Raw genomic sequence first — 25736 nt, forward strand, 5'->3', positions numbered from 1 at the left:
GACAATGATGTTTCCAATTTATATGAAAATCTTCAGTTTTAAACTTCCAGAGGTGTTCCTCTTGTTTAAGGATAACATCCAACGCTTATAAGAGAAAGGCACTCACTGGCCTTTCCCAAAGCAGAGACTTGACCTCACATAACAAAGATGCTCACCAGAATGCATGATATTTGAGTACTGCTTAGCTGGCTTGCTTCCACTATGAACAAATGATTCATAATAGCCATCATAACAAAAAAGGCACACACACCATTGCAAAGATCCCATGCCAAGCTCCATTATTAGTCACCCCATGAGTTTTATAGTGTTTTACTAAGAATGAAAGGGTTGGGTTTTTGCTCTTGTTCCAGAAGGGAATTTGGTCAAATCTGCTCTTGAGCTACAGGGCCACTTCAACATTTATTTCTTCTTAGGAAAGGAACCAAAAAACTCTGAACTTTGAAGCCGTTTGAAATACATGCTTTAGTCTTGATCAGAATTTAGAAAATATCCCCTAGTTTTTAAAAGGGTCTAACCATACACAGTCAGATGAGTGGTAAATTGGCTAGATGGTCACACTCAGAGAGTGGTGGTGGGCAGGTCGTTTTTGACCTGGAGGAATGTGGGCAGTGGAGTCCCCCAGGGCTCGGGCCTGGGGCCTTTATAGTTCAACATCTTTATCAGTGATTTGGATGTGGGTGTGGAAAGCACGCTGTCCAAATTCGCTGACAAAACCAAGTTTTGGGGCAACGTGGGCACGCTGGAGGGGAGGGACAAAATCCAGCTAGATCTAGACAGGTTACAGAGGTGGGTGGATGAGAATAGGATTGGAATACAATGCAGACAAGTGCAAGGTGCTGCATCTAGGGAGAAGGAACCAGCAACACACCTATAGGCTGGGGAACACCCTTCTTGTCAAAACAGTGGCAGAAAGGGATCTTGGAGTCATTGTTGACTCCAGGATGAACATGAGCTGCCAATGAGAGGAAGTGGTTAGTAAAGCTAACCGAACCTTGTCGTGCATCTACAGGTGCATCACAAGAGGTCCAGGAAGGAGATCCTTCCCCTCTATGCAGCGTTGGTCAGGCCACCGTTGGAGTACTGTCCAGTTCTGGGCGCTGCACTTCAGGAGGGATGTGGCTAGCACTGAGAGGGTCCAGAGGAGGGCCACTCACAGGGTTAAGGGGCAGTGGGGCAGGCCCTACGAAGAGAGGCTAAAGGGCCTGAATCTATTCAGCCTCCACAAGAGAAGGCTGAGAGGGGATCTGGTGGCCGTTTACAAACTCACCAGGGGGACCAGCAGGAATTGGGTGCAGCTCTGTTCCCCCAGGCACCACCCAGGGTTACTAGGAATAACGGCCACAAATTGTTAGAGAGAAGGTTCAGGCTGGATATCAGGAGACATTACTTTACAGTTAGGGCTGCCAGGCTCTGGAATGGGCTCCCAAGGGAGGTGGTGCTCTCCCCTACCTTGGGTGTCTTCAAGAGGAGGCTGGACAGATATTTGGCTGGGGTGTTATGACCCTGGCACTCATTCGTGCGCGGGGCAGGGGTTGGATCTGATGATCTGCTTAAGTCCCTTCCGACCGTAAGCACTATGAAACTATGAAACCCTGGAACCAAGAGTGCTGAGATGGGAAGAAGGAATATGGGCATTTGAATAAGATTTTGCAGCTTAAACCCCTTTTTGTCTCTGATACCAAAGGCTCTGTTCAGCATCTTGATGCCTTAATTGCTGTGGACACTACCTCTTGTTTGGAGAGAGGGTTCTTCCCAAGCAAAATCAGTTCCTGTTTTACATAGCCACCCACACCCACCTCTTTCATAGAGCCATCTGAGCATCACACACACTTGGAAGTGATGCTGGTTTCCCCAGTATCTCAGCCACCAGTCTCCTGCCACCTGCTACCCTGCCTCCCAGATAAAGTAACATGAATGGAGATGGACTTTTATTAAATGATGATAAGGTAAATATGCCAAGATATTATTGGTTGGCATGTATTTCATACAGCTGAAAACAAATTCTACTTTGTGCTACTGCCGTTCCTGAATTCCAAGAAGGAAGGGGTCAGGAGGCCTCTTGCTCTGATTCTGGGATTGACAATGCACTGTTATGAACTCCATATCAACAAAATGCATTTTGTGTCAATATTGACATGGCACCATTTAAAGCAAACAAATCCCAAGCAAGAGGAGTTGACTGTTGAGCCCTGGGATCACATTCTTGGCTTTTGGATGTTGTGGAACCTTTCTGCTCTGGCACTAAATCCAGGGGTGGAATTCCTGCAGAATTACGTATTAAATCCACAGGAATAAAAAGAGAGGTCACTCTGAAGGCTGTTGTTATACTGAATACCAAAGGAATTAAGACCAGTTGGCCACTGGGAATAAAGCTTTGTCATTTGGATAAATATTTGGTTTGAGCTGCTAAATAGAGAATACATGTCTTCTAGTTTAGTTCACAGCCCTTATAAACCAAAAAAATGCACTTGGCCTTTTAAGTGTGGAGGAATTAAGACCTTGGGTTTAAATTCTGATCTCTTAAGAGTGGTGGGAATAGGGAATAACAGGTGTGAGGTCTGAAGCAGGGTTAGGGTTAGGTTATTTCTAAAGTGATGATGGGCTTACACTGAAAAGGCTTTAGCTCCTAGCTTATGTGAGCTAGGAGCTAAAACTAGACTTTGTCAGGTCTCAGGGGCATACAGTTTCACAGGACTGAATCAAGCTCAATATAGACATTTAGGTGCGGATCTGTTTTCCCTCAAGTTTTGGGGGCAAGAAACAGGAACTGGATTGCTGCCTTTAACCCATTTCCAGTGTGAAACATACTTATTTGGAAGAAAACTCTCAACATAATTTAAATTCCAGGGAGAATTCTGAGTTGTGCCAGCAGAAGTTGTACCCACCCATTCTCAGGGCTGCCCTCTAGCACACATGGCCTCCACCAAGGCAGCAGTTCTGTTCCAGTTGCAGAAAATAAGAATTCTTGCATACATCGCTGCAGTACTGAGAAGCTGAGGTTGTATCTGTGAAGTGCATTGAGATCCTAGGATAACAGGTATTATGGAAAGGTGCTTTTTATGCATCATTAAGCACCAACATTTCATATTGGTGTAGTGCGTGTATGCAAAAGATGTCATCTTATCCAGAGGCAAACATTACAGCTTTAACAGCCTTTGACACTACTCTTTTTATTGGGGTTTTGATGAAAAAATGAATAGTCATGAACTGTAAGGACAGAATAGACTGTTAAGGTCTGTACTGTATCTAGGGTCTGTGACTACACCTTGTACAGACACATCTGAGAAAGCTTTCAACTTGACAATTTAGCCACTGGCCACATGGGGTTCACTGTAGGCTGTAAAACCTGCCTGGGAGCCTTGTTAAATCTTCAGGTGACTAACACCAGGCTGACCTCCAGCCTGCTCTGGCCATACCATTCGCAGCACCTGACCTATCTAATTTAAAGATAGTATCCACACAAGCTGTAGTCATACCTCCAGATTGCCATGTAGACAGACAACCTCTAGCCTGATCTCCTACGCAAGAGACCATGGAATTTCACCAGCTGGTTGCTGCATCAACCGACTCTCTTATAATGGCATCCAATCTCCATTTAATCATTTCAAGTGATAGAGACTCTGCCACCCGCCCTGATAAGTTTTTTCCGATTGTAATTACCCTCACTGTTAAAAATGTGTGTCTTATCTCTAGCCTGAATTTCTTTGGCTTTAGATTCTATCCATTGGATTTTGTTATACAAGATAAAAGAACCAACAACTTTCAGATTCCTTTTGCCCTCTTACATACTGCGATTTAATCTTCTCTTGCACAAATGAATTGGACTGAGCTTTTTTTAATCTCTCATGATAGGGCATATTTTAAAGACCTTGAATCACTCTTTTGCCTCTTTTGTGAACCCTTTCTGATTTGTAACCAACTGTTCTGAACATGGACACCTAACCTGGAGGTAGCATTTGAGCAATGGTCTTCTTATGCCTCATATCAGAGCCAGCCTTAGGGAAAAAGGCCCTCTGGGCAAACATATTTTGGCCCACACTCCCAGGATCCCCTTCCCAGCACCATCCAAGTCAGTGGCAGAGGCAGGTAACCCAGGGTGCAGTCCAGTGGGGAGGTGGAACAGCATGGTGTGCCAGGCAGGTGGGTAGGCAGCAGTGGCACCACTGCTGCTGCCCACATTGCCTGGCCTGGCTCCTCCTGAGTAGCAGCTGGAGGCAGGAGGTGAGCTGGGCTGGGCACCACTCCTCCTGCCTGGGGTGGGGATCAGCCAGGATGAGGCAGGGCAGGAGAAGATTGCTTCTGTGAGCATGGGCTGCTCACATGTGTGTGCGCGCATGTATGCGCATGTGTGCATGTGTGTGTCATGTGTGCATGTGAGGTGCCCCTCTGACTGTAGCACCCTGGGCAGTCACCCATGTTGTCCACCCCTAAGGCTGGCTCTGCCTCAGATATTCATTTAGCCACTTCCTGTCTGTCAGTCTCTTAATTCATGCTGACAAAACCTGAATGCACTGAAGTTGCAGTGTAGTTATTTTGTAGAACATTTATTTTGCATAATGTGTAGCATGTTCTGCTCCTGGAGAAGGACTATTATGGACTTATCAGGATAGGGAAGTTACTGCAGAATAAGCCAGGGTATGATTTTAAAACTCAGTGGATATTCTGCACTGTTTCCTTATGTAGACATGCTTATTCCGTACAGAGTACCTACTCCTGTTTACCTTAATTACTTCCAGAGCTACTCTGGACTTTATCCCAGTAGATGGAGCCTAATAAATGATATCTCATCTAAGTTAGCAAGATCCTTCTTAGAGCAGTGGGAATATCCAGAGACCCCGTTCATCCTATCTTTGCAGGCATACTTATGAGTTCAGTACTAGAAACACAAACTCTATAAATATAGGACAGATTCCAGCTGGTATAAACCATGGCAGCTCAGTTGACTTTATTGGAGCTGTACAGAATTTATGATACGGGCCATTATTTTATTTTATTTCTTCAAGGTTTTGGATTCCCATCTAAAGGGTGAAACTGTAAATGATCTAAATAATAATAATAAAAAAATACAACACCAGAACTTACTCATAATTGCCTTTTTTGGCTGCTATGTGAAGAGGTAACAGCCCATCCTTATTAGCTCTGTTAGCATCTGCACCTTGTGACAACAGGAACTGCACGATCTTTTCATGTCCATTTTTACAAGCTTCATAAAGAGCAGAGGCCTTATCACTGGCTTGGGTATTGATATCAGCACCTAGAAACAAAGTAAACCTTTGTAGAACTAGTGACCAGAATCAAATGCATCATTTGAGTGAACAGAACAAGTTTCTGTTATTTATTTAGATTTCAGCCACAAAACCAACAGGAAGGTGAAATGACTGCTCATATATTTCCTTTAGAACATTTTCTGGGTATGGTAAGAATGAGGATGGAGAGAAGATAAAAGAATAGTTTATATTTTCCACATTTATTTTGCTAACCAGTAAATATTCTCCCCAGTGCTAAGGGAATGAATGTGATGGGATATTTTTTGCACTGGACAGTCAAAAAACCTCACCCTGTATAAAAGCAATAACCATATTACCCACAGGACTATACCCACAATAGGTACCTGCATTTAGATTCTGATCATGAGCCTAAGGCCCTCCATCTATATCACAAGAACAATCATATTTGAATGTGGTTGAGGACGAATGATTTTATATTATGACATTTTCTTGCCTATGTAAACATATATCAGACCTTGCATACATAACCTAAAACATTATCCTGTAACATGGCAGTTAGATACTTATGAGAAAATAACTTATTCTGACAAGCTGTTGGTATTTTGGCATACCTTATTCCAAGTTTATTTCAATACCATATTTTCTCATGTAAACCATGCATATTTTCCCTCCAGACAAGCCAAAGAAAATTGGGGTGTGTAGTATATGCAAGAAATAGGGATCCCCAGGGGTCTGGAAATTTGGCAGCAGGGGAGCAGTGGCAGTGTTAATTGCCATGGTTCCCTGCTGCTAAATCTCCAGACCCCTGAGGAGACCCTAGTCAGATGATACAGCCCCACATGCTAGATTGGGTCAGTGCATGGGGTCTGGCCATGGCTGGATCCAACATGAAGCTCCAGACCCAGTGCACTGGATCAGACTGGTGCTTGGGGTCTGTCCCAGGCCCAGTCTGCCAGATTAGATATTTACCCATATTGCAAGGTAAGATTTTTTTTTGTTTAAGATGTTTGTCAAAACAGGGGGCACATTATATTCCAGGGCATGCTACACGCGGGAAAATGTGGTATTCCAACAGTCCTAAAGAATTTTTCTGCCTTCTTCAACTCTTTGCCTATGGTGTTAATAATTTTTTTCTAATTACTGGAAAATATTCAGCAAATTAATTAGTCAAGTTGTTTTGGTATACTTAACCAGCTCAGTTATAGCATGGTTAAACAGGCAAACCAGCCAGACCAAGCCATGCTATTACATTGTTGGGTCACAACCAGGTTTAAATGTACCTACTTCTGAAGTATAAATTTAGGACCTGAAAGTCCAAGTCAATTTCCAAACTTGGGTTTCCATTGTAATATATTGCATCATCCTGCTTTCAGACTGGCTGGTCTATGTGTATCCTGAATAAGAACTGCAACTCACTGGCCTTCTGCATCTAAATTCTGATAAGGAAAAATGCCAATCAGTTTCTTTTTTGATCATGAAATGTCCTTGTCAAGGAGAATATTTCCCTCACTTGAAAAATTTAGCAAAGCTTTTGATACGGTCTCCCACAGCATTCTTGCAGGCAAGCTAAGGAAGTACGGGCTGGATGAATGGACTCTAAGGTGGACAGAAAACTGGCTGGAGCATTGGGCTCAGAGAGTAGTAATCAATGGCTCAATGTCTAGCTGGCAGCCAGTATCAAGTGGAGTGCCCCAGGGGTTGGTCCTGGGGCCAGTTTTATTCAATGTCTTCATCAATGACCTGGAAGATGGCATAGAGTGCACCCTCAGCAAGTTTCCGATGACACCAAGCTTGGGGGGAGTAGTAAATACTCTGGAGGGTAGGGCTAGGATTCAGAGTGACCTGGACAAATTGGAGGATTGGGCCAAAAGGAATCTCATGAGGCTCAATGAGGACAAGTGCAAAGTCCTGAACTTAGGACAGAACAATCCCATGCACCAGTACAGGCTGGGGGTTGACTGGTAGGGGTGTGTGAAGTGGGCTGTATTTGATTAGGATTCGGTCCGAATCGGGGACAGTGATTCGATTCATTGATTTGGATCACTGTCCCCAATTCAGTTCAGCTAAATCCAAATCTGAAGATTCAATGTGGATTCGGAGAATCAGCGATTCAGCCATAAACACAGCTTTAAATGTTTTTTCTACATATGTCAAGGTACCAGGTATGGCTTGTGAACACTGTGATGCTGGGGCAGATGGAGCATCCCACAGGAGTGCAGGGGGGGCCCCCTAAATGCTTGGCGGCAAACCCAGAAGTAGACCAGAAGTATTTCCAGTCCACTTCCAGGTCTGCCAGGGAGCATGCAAGGGGCCCCCCTGCACCCCCCCCAGGTCAGCAATCGGCTGCAGGGGGACCCTGGGTGCCCCCCCAGCCCCAGGAGGCAGCAGTTGCCAAGCCACAGAGGCCCAGGGTGGGGAGTGTGGGAGAGCCCCTGAGCACTCCCTGAAGGACCCAGAAGTGGACTGGAAGTGCTTCTGGTCCACTTCTGGGTCTGCTGCCAAGCATGCTGGGGAGCCCTCCATGCTCTGGTGCGACGCTCCATCTGCCCCACCATCGCAGCACTGACAAGCCATCTGGTACCTTGAGGTATGTAGAAAAAACATTAAAAGCTGTGTCTGTGTCCAAATCGCTGAATCTTTCCAAATCTCTCTGAATTGATTCAGAGGGTTCTGATTCGATTTGGAGAGATTAAAGCGCCTCCTGATTCAAATTGGATTTGGAGATTCTGCCACCAAATTGGGCCAAATCTCCACAGAATCAAATCAGGGACTGAAGTTTTGCACAGCCCTACTGACTGGCTGGGTAGCACCTCTACAGAAAAGGGCCTGGGGGTTACAGTGGACAATAAGCTGAATATGAGTCAGTAATGTGCCCTTGTTGCCAAGAAAGCTAATGGCATACTGGGCTTCATTAGTAGGTGTGTTGCTCGTATGTCCAGGGCAGTGATTATTCCTTTCTATTCAGCACTGTGAGCCTAAATCTGGAGTACTGCATTCAGTTTTGGGCCCCCACTACAGAAAGGATGTGGACAAATTGGAGAGAGTCCAGCTGAGGGCAATAAAATGGTAAGAGGGCTTGGGGACATGATTAATGAGGAAAGACTGAGGGAACTGGGCTTATTTAGTTTAGAGAAGAGGAGACTGAGAGGGGATTTAATAGCAGCCTTCAACTACCTGAGTGGAGGGGGATTCGAAAGAGGATGGAGCTACACTCTTCTCAGTGGTGGCAGATGACAGAACAAGGAGCAATGGTCTCAAGTTGCAGCAAGGGAAGTTTAGGTTAGATATTAGGAATAATTTTCTCACTAGGAGGGGAGTAAAGCACTGGAACAGGTTACCTACCCAGTGAGGTGGTGGAAACTCCATCCTCGGAGGCTTTCAAAACCCGGCTAGACAAAGCCTTGCCTGGGATGATCTAATTGGGGATGGTCCTGCTTTGAGCAGGGGGTTGGACTAGATGGCCTCCTGAGGTCGCTCCGAGCCCTGACTTCCTATGATTCTATCTGTGTTGTGTTTGCTTATTTAAAGATACAAACACAAGGAAAATTTCAATGGCAAAATACAACACAGAGCTATTTTCTTTAAAATAAATTAAACAAAATCTTTTATTTATAGCAAACATTGCTCATAATAAACAACGCAACGATATTATTACCAAGGTTCTCAGAAGAGCTTTTATGGCTTGGAACAGCTGTTTTTTTAATTGTATTTTCTCTTGTGCATTTTTCTCCAAATGGAACTTTTAAGGAAATATGAATCTGTAATTGAGCTGAACACAAATCTCATTCAAGTATAGTATTTAAAGTCAGAGAGGGAGTACTGATTCAGTGTTATATAAAACAGATTAACCAATAGAAGCATTTTTGTTCCCTAAGACTCATAGTGTGCAATCTATATCTTTTACAAGTATATATTGTTGTCTAGACATTTTTCATTTTAACTATTTTGAGTGCTAGTTCATCAATATAATTACAGATGCTGCCCCCAATTCTCATTTACTCTAAGACAGTGGCTTTCAGCTTTTCAGAGTCAAGGTACCCCTTGTTAGACTCAAGACACCCCTTGAAAAATGCCAGCCCTATGCTTTTGCTTGCAGAGAAATAATAAATCAATTCTTCTGTTGCAAAGAATTCAGAAAACCCACAACAGGGTTTTCAACACTGTGGATTCTTTTTTTAAATCTCTTGGTTTATCTTGTGAATTACATGTAGGTGTTTGCACCCCTAACAGTGTTGTGCAGCATTCTGCAGTACTCTGGCAGTATCAGTGGACCTTAAAGTGCAACTGTTATAGCTGCAGTTCTTTAAGGTCCATTCACATGACTAGTATAAAGTGTAAGTTAGGCCCATTGTATCTCTCAGTATAAGCACACATGCACACTACTTATTCACAGAATAAATGGGCCAAAATTACCATTGCTTAACATGGGACTGCTAAAGCAAAGGGGTTTAATTTTACATGCCTCCTAAAATGTCAGGAATCTGCAAAGGTATATATGGAAACAGGCACCTGAAAGAGAAATTAGGAACCCACTTAAGAATGGAACAGAAGGAGCTGGGAGACTGCAGGAAAGACCTCTCTGGGGTGGGGAGAGGTACCACAAGATATGAATTCTTGACCTTTTATGAGAATAAAAAGTTTCTTCTTCCTCTCTTGAGGATGATAAAACATATTTACTCTAGGTCAGATCCTGCTTGCCTTTCTCACCAGAGTTCTTCATGGACTGACTCCTTCCCTGAATACAGAGAGCAAGACTGGGCCCCACCTGAGGACTCTAAAACGCTCACCAAACTTAGCAGTTGGTGCTTTCTGTCTTCAAAGTGATGCACAGACATTCATTCACTAATTCTGCAGACGTCCCTTTGACATAGGAATGGTAAGTGTCGCTGTCTGCAAATGGGGACAATGAGAAAGAGGTGACCAGCCCCAGTGCAGGTGTACAGGTGTGGAATCTTCCCTCCTCCATGCCCTTTACTAAAAAGCTGCATCAGAACCACAAAGATTTCAAGGACTGATCTCTGCCCATTGAGGCACCAGCTACTCAAAAAGAGGTGAGAAGAGGAAGAACCAGACTAAGGCCCAACCTCCACATAGGAAAGTGTGGGATACCCTCCTACAGAATGGGGAGCAATGCATTTCCTCTATGTTTTGAAGGGTTTTAGGAATTTTTTTACCTTCCACAAGCACAGTATCTTCTGCACTGCTGGAGGGCCAGAACTCCCTGCTATTCAGGGCTGTGGCTAAAAGCCACAAGATGGAGCCTCTCAACCATGAAAAAATACTTCTAGAATGAAATCTCTCTATGAACTCTTGGAAATGGTGTAGCCATGATGGTCCAAGAAATATATAAAGAGACAAGGATATTTTTGGTGGTCTTTTATTGTGCTAGGGAGACATTTTAGTGAAGCTTTGGGGCACAAAGTAGACCTGAGATAGAACATTTTGTGCCTGAAAGCTTATCTAACATCTTTCCCAAATACACAGCTGGCCCGATAAAAGATATCACCAAAAAATCCTTGCCTACAAACATTGGACACCTTCAGGGAAGCCGCCAGTCTAATCTGCACATCACATTGCAACACTCTCACAAAAGGACTCTGAGTTACCCGGGAGAATAAACTTCCACTCTCTACCTCCCCTGTGCAAAATGCAGTTTCTTTTCTAACTTCCACAATCTTTGTTTTTTCCTCAGCCTGAAGAAGGTTGTATGTACCCAAAAGCTTGAAAAGAAAGACCTTTTTTTGCTACTGTTTAGTTGGTCTAATAAACAATACCACCTCTGACCCAAAAGCTTTGTGTATGCCTACAACCATGACATTCATCCCTTGCAGCACATCATGGAAACGTTTTCAGAAGCAGACTACAACAACACAGCAGTGGGGAACTTTCTTTTCTCATTTCTTGCCTTGCAGATGTTCATTAACAGGTTAGTGCTGGCTCTAACTCTTGGCTTTGATTCCCTGTTTATGTTTTTTTGTTACGTGTACAGGCTATTTATGTAGTGCAAAGATTGCATCCAAATCAGGTGCCCAGGACTGCTGAATACACTGTCATGGTATGCTAGCATTCTAACCAGCAGCACACTCCAGCAAAGTCCCCCCTTAACCATGCAGACTACTCTTGCTAGTAGCTCCCCAGAGCAACCTGAGGTGTTTTCTGTCTATTTTTATAGATTTCATAGATCTTTAGGGTCGAAAGGGACCTCAGGAGATCATCAAGTCTGATCCCCTGCCCTTGGCATGCCTGTCATGTAAAAACCAGGGCTCAGAATCTTTATCAACTTGATCCGGTGTCCATCTGAGGACTGAAAAGATGACTCATGCACATTTGTGGGCCTCTTCTTGGATATTTAGGCTATACTGAGTAGATCAAATGAATTGTAATTGCTGTACTCACCACACTTAGCAAGGTATCGCAAAGCATCTAACTGCCCACTCTCTGCTGCCACAAATAAAGAGGTGATTCCATAAGCATTTGTGGATTCAATCTTGGCTCCCGCTTTGATCAAGATATCAATGATTTCCAGGTCATTCCGAGAGACGGCCTCGTGGAGAGCTGTCCAACCCCGATTGCACCGGTGGTTTGTGTCGGCATTGTACTGCACCAGCAGCCTCACAGCTTCTACATTCTTGCGTTCACAGGCTGTCTCAACAAAAGGGAAATCATTTATGACAAACTTTTCAAGAGGTCACTAATTCTGGGCTTCTCAGATCTAGGATGCCACATCTAAGACATTCTAGAGGCCAATGTACCTAGAATGACAGGCCACTTTCACAAACCCTGGCCATAACATATTGTACATTGTGAATTGACAAAGGCCAGGACTGTCCATGGCAATATTTTTCTAAGTAAGCGTATAAATTTCCATGAAGGAATCACCTATTTGTGTTGATTTTCCCCATGGATACAGCTCCCACTCACACTGGTGGGAGCCATAGGCACTGAATAGAGAGTATGTGACTAAACACTGCAGCAGTCACCTATGCATAGCAGTTTTGCATGTTTCAATTCAGACATACAGCTAAGGTGAGAAATTTTTTTCATGGTTACATTTTTATTAATTTTCCATCATTGTAGTAGAAGGTAAGCAAACAGATTTTGCATCAAGACTGGTAAGTTCATCAAATTCTGGGGCAGTGCTTCTATATTATATTTTGTGTTTGTTATTCCATTTATTGAAAAGTGAAACAACTCCCTCAAATCAAACAGACTCTTAAGGGCCAGATTTTTAGAACTGGCCATCCTAAGATGGGTGGCATCCAAAGTTAATGACCACACTCATGTTTGGATCTATATATTTTAAAAAATTTAAAATTAGACCACTAGGAAGCATCTATTGACCTAGAAGGTAATGCAGAGTAGAACCTTACAGACTAACTGGTTCAGAGAAGCATATGCTTTCGAAGGTAATAGCCCACTGTGTCAGATAGTATCTGATCAAGTAGCATATGATAAAGGAGGTTGTTGCCTATGAAAGCTTATGCCTCTTTGAATCAGTTAGTTTCTCATGTGCTACCCTGTCCTGCCTTCTGCCTGACTTCAGATTAACACAGCTAGCTACCTCTCTCTACTCACTGAAGTAGAGATGCACCATAAAATTTAAGAGATCAGAGATTTTTTTTCCTTCGCCAAACTCTATGATGCCCTTGGGTTTATTTAATTTTGTTGAATATAGCATACTGCTCACATAACAGCAATGCAGCAGATACATGGTAAGGAAATGTACCACTTGTGTATATTGTTATAGCCTTTTATGGCACATTTAACCCTATGCTCGCACCATTGGTAAATGACAACAGCGTCAAACATTTTTGCTGTGATATCCAATGAATACTTAGAATTGTGGCTTCAAGTAATAATAATAAAAAAATATGTATCCACACCAAAACAACAAGGGCCTGTTTTTCAGAAGGGCTGACATCCAAACTCCACTTGGAGTCAGTGGGAACTCAGCCCCTCTGAAAACCAGGCTTTTTACCTTTATAGAGTGGAGTCTCTCTGGATTTGTTTGCAATATCAGGTTCAGCTCCAGCTTGTAGCAAAGAAAGCAGACAGTCCAGGTGTCCTCTATATGTTGCTATATAGACTGCTGTCTCTTCCTGAAGAGTACGCTGATCAATGGTTCCAGGGTATGCTGTTCAGGAGTCATTGGTCCACAGTTAGTAAAGCATGAAGCACACATGCATCTACCACTGAAAGCAACTGTTACTAATCATTGTGGGACAGGTATTATTATAAATGTAAAACATTCAATAATAGGAAATTACTCAGCACCTGGATTTTGAAGTGAAAAAAATTTCCAAGGTTCACTTAAACCCCCAAACTTCTCTGATAAGAATCATTTTTTAAAAACGGAGGCTCATAGTGTAGTTCTAGTCACAAAGTTAAGCTCCCCAACCCCATGTTACAGCTAGGAGGAGGCATGTTATGCAAACAGCACCTCAGTTGGCAGCAGCGGGCTGAGGAGGCACTCATACAGGGATCAGGAGGGTGCAAATTGAACTTGCCAGTGCTGGGAGTGCCTTGTTGGATGAATTAGAAATAAAACTGACAGGGGTCAGGGTACAGGTCAGGCAGTGCTAGAGCCTTTCATTTATGGACAGTAAGTAGTATGCCTCCTGCTTTTGTATCTTAGCACACAGTGGACACGTCTACATGAGATGTTTACTGCAGAGTTGACTGATTAGCTTTTCAGTAAACATTTCAGCATCTATGCATGTGCCCCTATTAGGGTGCAGGAGACTAATAAACTACAAATACTACCCTGCTGTGGAGTTTTTTCATGCACAGCAGTGCACGTGTAGATGCTGACCGAGCTGACTGGGGCATGAGGGTACTTCAGTGTGGGGGTTGCCTACCAGCTAGCCCCCCATTGAAGCACCCTTGTGCCCCAGCCAGCCCCTCTGCAGCACATTCAGCCTGATCAGAGCAGCCCCAGGCTGGCAGGCTGACCCCCCAGATCTGTTGCCAACAGAGGCTGCTCTGCCCTGGCTTATTGTACTCCAGCCCAGGCACATGTATAAATGGTGTGCCCAGGAGTTTCCCAGGAGCAATACATTCCAGAGCAATAAATTCTAGAGTTTATTGCTGTACATTAATGACACATGTAGATGCATGCACCCAGTGTTTCCATTTGGATGTTGTAATTTAGCTTGGCTGGAAAACAAGGATTCTGTTTCTCAGAATATGTTGATGTTTGAAATTAATTTTTGTGACAAATAAATTAGATCAGGCCCCCAGAATAGCCAAGAGCCCAGTGAGTGTGGCAGCTTCCCAGAATGTGGGAGACCCAGATTCAAGTCCCTGCTCTGATGCTGGCACAGCAAGGACTTGAACTTCAATCTACCTCACCTCAGAGGAGCATCCTAACTACAAGGCTGCTAGTGATTGGACTTCGCTCTCTCTCCATATATTCCATCCTGGGCTTCAGAAACTCTTCCAACGGAGTGATGGAAAAAAAAGTGTCTTTTGAAATATTCCTGACCAGGTCTAATGGCGATGCCCAAACCTGTACATTTTGTTTGTGAAGACCCCATAAGCCTTCAAAAGCCCAGACAATTTGGGGCTTTCCATAAATAAAGTAGGCTAAGAACATGCTGTGAATTTACTTTAAAACAGGTTAAAATAAAAGAAGTTGACAAGTAAATTAGATTAAAATGTTTAAAAAGTCATTTGTCTCTAGTCACTGGCAATTTAAAAAGCTACTAAGCAGCAGCAGTTCAGTGGGAATTTGGAAACAGCACTCTGCAAATAGTCCACCATCAGGCTTTCTTTAACTAATCAATGCCATATTGTCCATTGGTATTCACTGGTGTAGCTCCATTGACTTCTGTGGAATTATGCTGATTTATATCAGCCAAGATCTAATCTCTTATACCCTAAAAAACACAGCTATATGGGGCAAGTCAATATCAACCCAGAAAAGCAAGATGTCACTCAACTCTTAAGAGTTTTATATTATTTTTTCATAGGTTTTAACCTACTTATTCAACTCAAGACTCCTCCAAAGTCAAACAGCCCATTGGGCTAGTATGGTGAAGACAAACTAGTTCCTATACCCAATGACACATAAGGGAGTGACATGGTCAGCATCACATCTGGACACCTTTAACTCCACCACCCAAATGACCAGATACCCATTTACAGCTGCGCCAAATGAGGGCAGCCTAGAGAAGGTCTTGAATTCACTTCTCCCGAACCCTGAAGAGACATCTTAACTAATCTGTCACTGCACAACTGCACTTATTTATATAGGCTGAAATGAATGCACCTGTACAAAGCTTGAATAAAGGCATGTCTTTGGATGGAACAGACAGAAGAGGTCAGGACAGAAGAGGTTATATTTCCTGCTTTTTGGCCAATCTTTTTTATTCATCTCCCATTTTTAATCATTAAAAAAAACTTACTAACCTTTTTGCAACAGTTTCAGGCATCCTACTTCACCATAGTAGGCTGCTTCATGCAGGGGTAACCATCCATCTTTGTTAGGTTCAGAAAGGTTTTTCCCCGATTTCATCATGTTAAGCACAGCATTTTCATCTCCTTCCTTGATTGCTACTGCTACTGGATCTAGCTCTCTTTAAAACAATGTTAAAATTTTTTTTACACCATACAAAGCTCATTGTAGTAGTATTAGCAATACCTATCCAACAAAAACTGGGGAAACCCCACAACCTAACTACACTAGCTAAAACTGTCAAGCTTTGTTCTGACAGGTGGCAAAATGATAGCAATGGAAATTAGCTCTAGACTACTCTAGAACAATGTTTCTCAACCTGTGGATCGTGACCCAAAAGTGAGCCACAAGAATATATGAAAGGGTCATGAATAGACTTTAAACATGTATCAGCAAACTTTAAAAATGGATTCTCTTTTAAAGGAGAAAAATGTGGAGTTTCAGACTGCAAGGGGCTGCTTAGGGTCTCCTACTCCCCTGCCCCCCATGCCACACATCCACCCCCTACCCTGGGGCTGGGGGCAGGGGCAGTGGGTCAGGAGTGAGGGGCACTGGGTTAGGACTGGTCACTGATGTTTACAAATGGGTCCTGGTACAAAAAAGGTTAAGAACCACTGCTCTAGACAATATTATATCTTGGCTTTAGCAGGGCTTTTGATCCAGTGTCCCACAACGTTCTTGCAAAGAAGCTGATGAAGTATGGGTTGGATGAATGGACTGTAAGGTGGACAGAAAACAGACTGAACTGTCAGGCTTAGAGGGTAGTAATCAGTGGCTGGATGTCTAGTTGGCAGCTGGTATCAAGTAGAGTGCCCTAGGGGTTGATTTTGGGGCTGGTTTTATTCAGTATCTTCATTACGACCTGAAAGATGGGATGGAGTGCACCCTCAGCAAATTTGCAGATAATACCAACCTGGGAGGAGGAGTAGACATGCTGGAGGATAGAGCTAGGATTCAGAGATCTTGACAAATTGGAGGATTGGACCAAAAGAAATCTCATGAGGTTCAATAAAGACAAATGCAAAGTCTTGCACTTAGGATGGGACAATCCTATAGACTGGTACAGGCTGAGGGCTGACTAGCTAAGTAGCAGCTCTGCAGAAAAGGACCTGGCAGTTACAGGGGACAATAAACTGAATATGAGCCAGCAGTGTGCCCTTGCTGCAAAGAAGGCTAATGGCATACTGGGCTGCATTAGTAGGAGCATTGCCAGGAGATCAAGAGAAGTGATTCTTCCCCTCTATTCAGAACTGGTGAGATCACATCAGGAATATTATGTCCAGTTTTGGGCCCCCAACTACAGAAAGGATGTAGACAAATTAGAGAGAGTCCAATGGAGGATAACAAAAATGGTTAGGGAGCTGGGGCACGTGACTTCTGAGGAGAGGCTGAGGGAACTGGGTTTACTTAGTCTGGAGAAGAGAAGACTGAGGGGGAGATTTAACAACAGCCTTCAAGTACCTGAAGGGGGGTTCCAAAGAGGATGGAGCTAGACTGTTCTCAGTGATCAAACTGAGGGAGATAGGGGCACAGGTGGTCTTCTCGGTCCTTCCAGTGAGTGGACGTGGAAGATGCCATGAAACCTTCATCTAGGATGTCAACTTGCGGCTTCAGGAATGGTGTCTCGAGGCAGGCTTCAGCTTTCAGGACCACGACCCATAATTCAGAACAAGAGACGTGCTTGGGTGGGATGGGCTTCACCTCTCTCCCAAAGGTAAGCGTGTGTTCTCTTTCAGGTTGGCTGATCTCCTCCGGCAGGCTTTAAACTAGGCTCGTTGGGAGAGGGGGAGGAAGAGGGCTGAGGGAGCCATGGAACACCGAACCACGAGACTCCCACAAGAACAGCCCAGCCAAGACAGGTGACGGGCACAAGATATACCCAGGTAAGAGACAGGGGCCCGGATAGTCCTGGGATTGAGGGGGCAGTGTATATATCCTCAGGAGGCCTTAAATGCCTCTACACTAATGCTCATAGTATGGGGAACAAGCAGGAGGAACTTGCCCTCCTGCTAGCTAACACAAACCCAGACACAGTGAGGCTCACTGAAACTTGGTGGGATCCAACGCATGACTGGGTGGTAAACATCAAGGGCTATAGGCTGTATAGGCGGGATAGAACAGGGAGGGAAGGCGGGGGTGTGGCGCTCTGTGTCAAAGAGCAATACATATCCTCAGCAAACAGCACTGGGTCTGAGGCAGGGCAGACTGAGGTGCTCTGGGTCAGACTACAAGGGGGTCGGGGGGGAAAGGGACTTAACAGTGGGGGTCTACTACAGGCCACCCAACCAGGGGGAAAGCTGGACCAGGAATTTTCAGGTCAGCTTGTGAAGGCAGTTAAGTCAAGGGACGTGGTCCTCATGGGTGACCTAAACTATCCAGACATCTGCTGGGAAAAGCAGTCAGCCAGGTCTGACCGCTCACGTAGGTTCCTAGCCAAGTTACAGGACCTACACCTAACCCAAGAGGTGCATAGTCCCACCAGGGGAAATTCATTATTGGACCTGGTCCTGGCCCAGGCAACAACCTGGTGAGGGCACTGCGGGTTCTCGACCACCTGGGCGATAGCGATCATTGCCTACTGGAATTCACCATCCAGCACAGGGTGTCAAAGGCCTGCAGCAAGACAGCAGCCCTGGACTTCAGGAGGGCAGATTTCAATGAGGTAAGGAAACTAGTCAGGGAGGCACTGAGGTCCCGGAGGGGTGAGGAGTTGGGAGTCCAAGAAGTGTGATCATTTCTTAAGGAGACAATCCTCCAAGCCCAAAGGGTGACAATCCCCATGCGGATCAAAGGGGGCAAGAGTACTCAAAAGCCCCCATGGCTCATGAAAAGCATCCAGGAATGTCTCAAAACCAAAAAGGAGGCGTACACCCAACAGAAGGGAGGGGCCATCACCAAAGAGGATTATACCTCCATTGCTTGAGATTGTAGGGGGGCTGTTAGGAAGGCTAAGATGGAGATGGTACTGGGACTAGTGACCCGGATCAAAGATAACAAGAAGTCCTTTTTTAAATACATAGGGGGTAAAAAGAAGGTACCAAGTAACGTGGGGCCTCTGCAGGACACACTTGGTAATCTGGTGGTAGCACCAGACAACAAAGCTAACCTTTTTAACAGATTCTTTGCTTCCATTTTTCTGAGCAGGACTGGGACATCCCCCACACTGGGATCCCGGACGGACCCAGAGGAGGTGCAGCCAGGCCCAGGGTCAGTGAGGACCTAGTCAGGGAACTTCTGGTGGGACTAGACATGTTCAAATCAGCAGGTCCAGACGATCTCCACCCCAGAGTGATGAAGGAATTGGCAGAGGTCATTGCGGGACCCCTGGCACAGCTTTACGAGCACTCGTGGTGCTCTGGCAAGGTGCCAAGGGACTGGAAAAGGGCTAATGTGGTCCCCATTTTCAAAAAAGAGAGGAAAGAGGACCCAGGAAACTATAGGCTTGTCAGTCTTACATTGGTCCTGCAGAAGCTCTTTGAGAAAATTATCCAGGAGCACATCTGCAAGGGACCAGCAGGGGAGATTATGCTTAGGGGCAATCAACATGGGTTCATTAGAGGCAGGTCCTGTCAGACCAACCTGGTTGCCTTCTACGACTAGGTCACAAAGGCCTTGGATGCAGGTGTTGCGGTGGACGTAGTCTTATGGACTTTAGGAAGGCCTTTAACACTCTCTCTCACCCCATCCTCATTAAAAAATTAGGCGACTGTGGTGTCGACGCCTACACAGTCAGATGGGTCACAAATTGGCTAGAGGGCTGCACCCAGAGAATGGTGGTGGATGGGTCATTTTCCACCTGGAGGGATGTGGGCAGTGGGGTTCCCCTGGGCTTGGTCCTCAGGCCCGCACTGTTCAATATCTTCATTGGCGACTTGGACAAGGGGGTGAAAAGCACCTTCCTCAAATTCGCAGATGACACTAAGATGTGGGGAGAAGTGAGCATGCTAGAAGAGGGGGGCAGGCTGCAACTAGATCCGGACAGGTTACAGAGGTGGGCAGATGAATAGGATCAGTTTCAACACTGACAAGTGCAAGGTATTGCACCTCGGGAGGAAGAACTAGCAGCATACCTACAGGCTGGGGAACTCCCTTCTTGTCAGCACAGAGGCAGAAAAAGATCTTGGAGTCACTATTGATTCCAAGATGGACATGGGCTGCCAATGTGGGGATGCAGTCAGGAAGGCTAACTGCACCTTGTCATGCATCCTTAGATGCATCACGAGCAGGTCCAAGGAGGTGATCCTCCCCCTCTGTGTGACACTGGTCAGGCCGCAGTTGGAGTACTGCATCCAGTTCTGGGTGCCGCACTTCAGGAGGGATGTGGCCAGCATCAAGAGGGTCCAGAGGAGGGCCACTCACATGATCAGGGGGCAGCAGGGCAGGCCCTACGAGGAGAGGTTACAGAACCTGAACTTCTTACAAGAGAAGACTGAGATGGGATCTGGTGGCCGTCCATAAACTCACCAAGGGGGACCAGCGGGGAACAGGAGAGACCCTGTTCCCCCAGGCACTACCAGGAGTAACGGCCACAAGTTGACTGAGAGTAGGTTCAGGCTAGACATCAGGAGGCACTATTTCACAGTCAGGGTGGCTAGGATCTGGAACCAACTTCCAAGGGAAGTGGTGCTCGCTTCTACCCTGGGGGTCTTCAAAAGGAGGCTAGATAATCACTTAGCCAGGGTCATTTGACCCCAGTACTCTTTCCTGTCCTTGGCAGGGGGTCGGACTTGATGATCTGCTCAGGTCCCTTCTGACCCTACCTACTATGAAACTATGAAAATATGGTGGCGGATAACAGAACAAGGAGCAAGGGAAATTTAGGTTAGATATTAGGAAAAACATTCTCACAAAGAGGGTAGTAGAGTACTGGAATATTTTACCCAGACAAGTGGTGGACTCTCCATCTTTGGAGGTTTTTAAGACCTAGCTAGACAAAGCCTTGGCTGGGATGATCTAGGTTGGGGACGGTCCTGCTTTGAGGAGGGGTTTGGACTAGATGACCTCTTGAAGTCCCTTCCAACCCTGATGTTCCATGATTCGTTGATACTCATTATATACTGCCTTGATCTAAAAGTTATCTCAAGATGGTGAAATATATCCAAAAACCTCTTCCCAATGCTTTCTCTCTCCCAAGTTTTTAAGTTTTGATCAAGTTTAATTGATTTTGTAAAAAAAACCCAAAAACCTGTTTTAATACGCAAATGGCCAATAAGTAGGGCTGAATTAACCCTTTAGTGGGCCCTAGGCAAACAAACTCATGGTCCTGGGCCAGTTCAGACTCCCCTCCCCACCCCAACGCTGCTGCCCATGGGGAGCAGGGCTTGGAGTCACTGCTAGGAAGCAGCTGCCACGGCGGTTATGCCAGCAGACAGGAGGAAAAGGGAAGGGAGATGGTTGGGGCCATTATCATCACCACTGTGGTGGGAAGGACCGGGGGCCCCCACAGTTCAGAGCCCTAGGCATGTGCCTAGTTTGCCTATGTGTTAATCCGGTCCTGCTAATAAGTGGAAATGCTCAGTGCCATGAGGGATTACTGGGATGCAGAAAGTGCTGGAAACCTTTGAAGAAAAGTCTATTGTGTGGGTATAGTAGTTTCAGTTTCTAACCAGGGAAGGTACCTGGTCCAGACCAGCACCTTCACTGATTTCCCCTGGAATAAAGGGGATGAAGACAAGCTGTCATTCCCAATGAAATTACGCACTAAAGACCATTTTTCCAAAGACCTACTTATTTAGGTACCAAGATAAGTGGCCAGATTTTCAGAAAAGGTCAATACGTTGGGCCCCTTTGAAAATGTATCTCTAAGTGGTATGTGGGTGCTGAATACTTCTGAAAAATCTTCCTTTTTTGGAGATGTCAGTATGGGAGCTGAGCTCTTGAAAAACCAGCCCTTCACTTTTTTGAAAATCCCTATAGGCATATTCATGTCAACTCCTTAGTCAAGTGAACAGTTTTTCAGTCCATGCATAGTTCTTTGAGTAAGGAGTAGTTGCATAATTAGAAGATATGAGGAACTGCAACTTTAAGTGGCTGTAGCATGAGCTAGATGGAATTAGCTGTTATATTATGCAGCAGCTCATGTTATATAATGCTCAAATACTGAATGACACAAACCTCTGCCAGACTCCTTTATTTTGAGTGATTTATGAACAATGACTGTTACCAGGAGCAAAAACTCAGGAAAATGCCGTAAGTAAAGGGAAAGAGGTGGAAAAGCCTCTCAAGAATTGAAAATCTCTAGAAATGTAAAGGATAACTGGAAAAGCTCCAAACAGCACTTCACAATTTATCTGCAAGCAACGGGTTCTTGCCCAAAGGTAGGCAGACAAAAGGTAGCCATATTTTTAACAAGCACTGGTCCTATAGCCTTTGATATTTGTAATAGCTAAGGAAGCAGCCTATGAAACAGAAGTTCAGGTGGTGCGCTCCATGAAAAAAGGAAACATAAGAGAAAGATATTTTTTATTCCAGTGGACAAAGAAGAAACCAAAAAACATGGAAGTTGTTGTAAATGATGTAAGGCTGAGGAGCCAATCTAGCTCTTTTGAGGAGCTGGGTCCCTGATGAGGGACCAGACTGAGATTAGAATCCAAGGCAAAAGACTCAGAGGGAGTCTGCTGGAATCCTTGATCCTCGAAAAGCAACTAAAATTTTTCAAACAAATAAAATCATTCAGTCCAGACTGAAACTCATGAAGACAGCCTTTGTCCCTAAAGACATTATAATGAATCCAATGTTCTATAAGAGAAGATATTTGAGGCAGAAAGATATGTAGAGCTCAAGGGTGGAGTCCACCAAGTATGGTTACATGAAGCTGCGCAGACTATGGCAATCAACACAAGCCAAAACAATGCCCGGAGTTTGGAAAAAAGCTACAAGAGCTGCAATGGATTACATCATTTCAAATAGTTACATCATTTGCTAACACTGGGAGAGTATGCACAGCATAGTCAAAGAGGATGGCATAACACCAGTGGGCCAGAGAAATTCTTCATAGGATCAATGGACCATGCTACATCAGTTCCAAAAGAACATTTATTAATTTTAAACTGGATGCAGGGCACAAGCAATTTGGTGCCAGAAACAGTGTTATCAGTCTTGAAGGAAAAGGCTTTGGGCAGTTCAGGGCTTACAATGATGACCTTAGACACATACTTAATACACACACTTACAGTTTGTGATTATTTTATTGCATGCTTAAGAGGTATGTGAATTAGAGGAATAAACAAAACATTCTAAAACAAACAAGATACCAGGGAAATAAGTTCCCATTATTGGATAACAAGCATGTCAAGGCTTTGGTCTCAGTAAAAAGAAACATCATTGGCAGGACCTGAGTTCAAAACAATTAGAAAAGCATTTGAGGTTTTCCAAGGGGTAGGAAAGCTCTCAGCAGAGAACACTGTAGCTGAAAAAGCCCAACTGTCTTGGACTCTGTTCCCTTTATCTCCTTCAAACTGAATACAATTGCAGGAAAGATTTGATGGCTGCAGGTGTGCTTTTTAGAGCATTTAACAAAAATCCAGTGAAAGAAGTGCAGGGCTATGTGAGTTTGATAATGTTCATCCAGACCCAGATGAATGGGGACAGTGATGCCAGAAACACTACTGAGAATCACATCCTTAAGAAAGTAATAAAAATTACTTAACACAGATTAACAAGACCAGCCTATTTCTAGCCCCTATTTTCAATTTAAGGAGGGGTTCTCAGGACCAGCCAGGATTTTATTGAAAATCAGCGGGAACATTAAAAAGGTTTTAAACATGAAGCTCATTTAGGAATGAAGAAATCTTAAAGAAGGGCCAGAGGAATTTTATACGATCCTCAGTATAAAATATAGGCCAAATCCACTGAAAGAGGCTATACTAGTGGCAAGGGAAAAATTAGATCACTGGATCAAAATAGACATATTTTTGTTTAGATAGTTAGAAAAAAGTTCTTGTCTTAGATTAGTATTCTCAGGACTTTGAGATAGCCTTATTAAAAGATACTAGAGCTAAACAAGTGATTGTGCATATCAGATCTATTTTTGTTAATTATGCTATACTGGACACAATAATGTTTAAGGGTCACAGTTTAGAGGGCATGAATTTTGCAGTGAAATAACGCAAGATCCCATTATCCTATATAAAGAGTTGAGGAAAATGGTATAAAAATAATGAAATGTCTTTTAAAAAAAGGTGTGGAAACAGGCCGTCATCCACACTGTATGCCGTCAAGTTGCAGAATAGCATCATGAAGCAGGGGCTGTCACCCATTGACATTTTGTTTGACACAAAAATGAAAACAAAAATGCCTGAACTATTAGAAGCAGATGTCAGAGCCACTGGGGATTTGCTGACATTGTAAGAGACAGATAAGACAAAATAAAAAACGTTATGGAGTTGAGGTCCTGGGACCTGCCACCACTTCATGAAAATGATACTATGAATATGATGAGAAATGATGGTTGCACACAGCAGTAGAGTCACAAGAGATTCCCCCACAGTCATGTGAGATCTCTGCTCTAGGAGCAAGACACAGTAACAGATGCAGCTACCCTGGGATAGATAGACTACCAGTCTATTCCTCATCCTGATGTACCTTATACAAACTGTTGTAAGTGCATGTGTCCAGGCCCTTCCAAATACACATGTATTCAAGTCACATTACTGCTAACAGAGACAGAAAAAGGTAGTTGTTTATCATTATCATCACAGCACTCTGGAATCCTCATCCTGAATGGGGACCCCGCTGTGCTAAGTGCTGTAGAAACATGAAACAGAAATAGCACCCTAATGGATTAAAATTTGAGCATAAGGCAGATGGATACAGATGGATGGAGGAGCACAAGAAGACCATATTGAGAGGAAAAGATTTCAAAGGGTCATTGGTGTTACTAGCATCTGGCTCACAGGTCAAGGGGTGGTGAGCAAGTGCTAATTCTGAGCACTTCAATAAAAAAAATGTCATTAAACACATGGGTGAAAGCACTTTTAGTTGAGTGTAACAGCAGGCAGATTGGAGGGAGTCTAGGGTGGAATGGGAGGAGAGGAACTCCAGACAGTCCAATAAGCTACAGATAAAGCAAGAGGAGATGAGGGTTGGGTTGTCTCAGCTGGCAAAAAGCCTGTTTGCATTGTGAGGAGAGTCAGAAGCAAATTTAAGTTGCTCGTTTCTAAATTCAGAGGCAGAAATGCTGGCCTGTGCTCTCTGCCCACTGCCTGCCTGGAGACATTGGGGCTGCATCTACCTACCCAGGTAGAGTGCCTTGGACCACCACTGTATGGGCATTACAGTGACATGCGAGGAGCAGGCAGGTGCTTACACACACACCACTTTCACAGGAGAATGGGCGTAGTTTGGGCCAGTCTCTCTCTTCCCTTTTACCTGTCTGATCTTCTGTACCAGTCAGTTGTTCCTGGTAACAGCTATATTCAGTCAAGCATATTTACAGTCTTGTAAATATTTACAAGGAAGAAATCTAGCCAGCAGAGACAAAGCCAGAAATGACAGCTGCTACCTTTGGGCGGGTGAGAGAGACACAGGAGACCAGACTCCAAAGACAAACACAATGGCCCCTCTTAAAATCCTGGAACGGGAGGTGTACCCTTGAGGCAGAGAGCCAAGGAGTCTGGCAGTATCTTGAAGGCATTTACCAAAGACACTCACAAGGATCAGAGTTTCTAACTTGGATCTGATGCCCCTTGACATGTTTATTTTCCTGGTTGCCTGACATGAACTATGAACTTAATACAAATGCAGTTTAAAAATAACACCAGCCTGATTCATTTACTATTCTGACATGAAAGCCAGCATGCATATAAATAAATCAAAACCTAAACATCCCTTTTCCTCTACCCCCTGTCATATCAGTGGTGTCAAAGTTCACAACAGACCCTGGACATGTGTACTGGGGGAGTGATGGGGGCTTAAGAGGCAGCTCTCTTGTGAGTGAGTGGGGGTCAGCGAGAATCAGGGGAAGGACAGGCAGGTAGGCTATCAACAAGATGCTATGTCATACATAATGTGGTGATTCCCCCTTCACTATCATGCCCACCCAAAAGTCTCCA

General features: G+C 44.3%; 1 protein-coding gene across 1 annotated transcript in view; it reads right to left on the reverse strand.

The window, feature by feature from the left end:
- Nucleotides 1-25736, reverse strand: part of ASB2 (ankyrin repeat and SOCS box containing 2) — a 52504-nt gene that overhangs the window by 15156 nt on the left and 11612 nt on the right. The window contains exons 4-7 of the mRNA XM_006278924.3: nt 15639-15805; nt 13207-13362; nt 11625-11870; nt 5083-5254 (exon numbers count right to left, since the gene is read on the reverse strand). Of these exons, the coding sequence (XP_006278986.2) occupies nt 5083-5254; nt 11625-11870; nt 13207-13362; nt 15639-15805 (741 nt within the window). The remainder of the gene's footprint in view (nt 1-5082; nt 5255-11624; nt 11871-13206; nt 13363-15638; nt 15806-25736) is intronic.

This window comes from Alligator mississippiensis, chromosome 2 (genome assembly GCF_030867095.1).
Source record: "Alligator mississippiensis isolate rAllMis1 chromosome 2, rAllMis1, whole genome shotgun sequence".
Lineage (NCBI taxonomy): Eukaryota > Metazoa > Chordata > Crocodylia > Alligatoridae > Alligator > Alligator mississippiensis.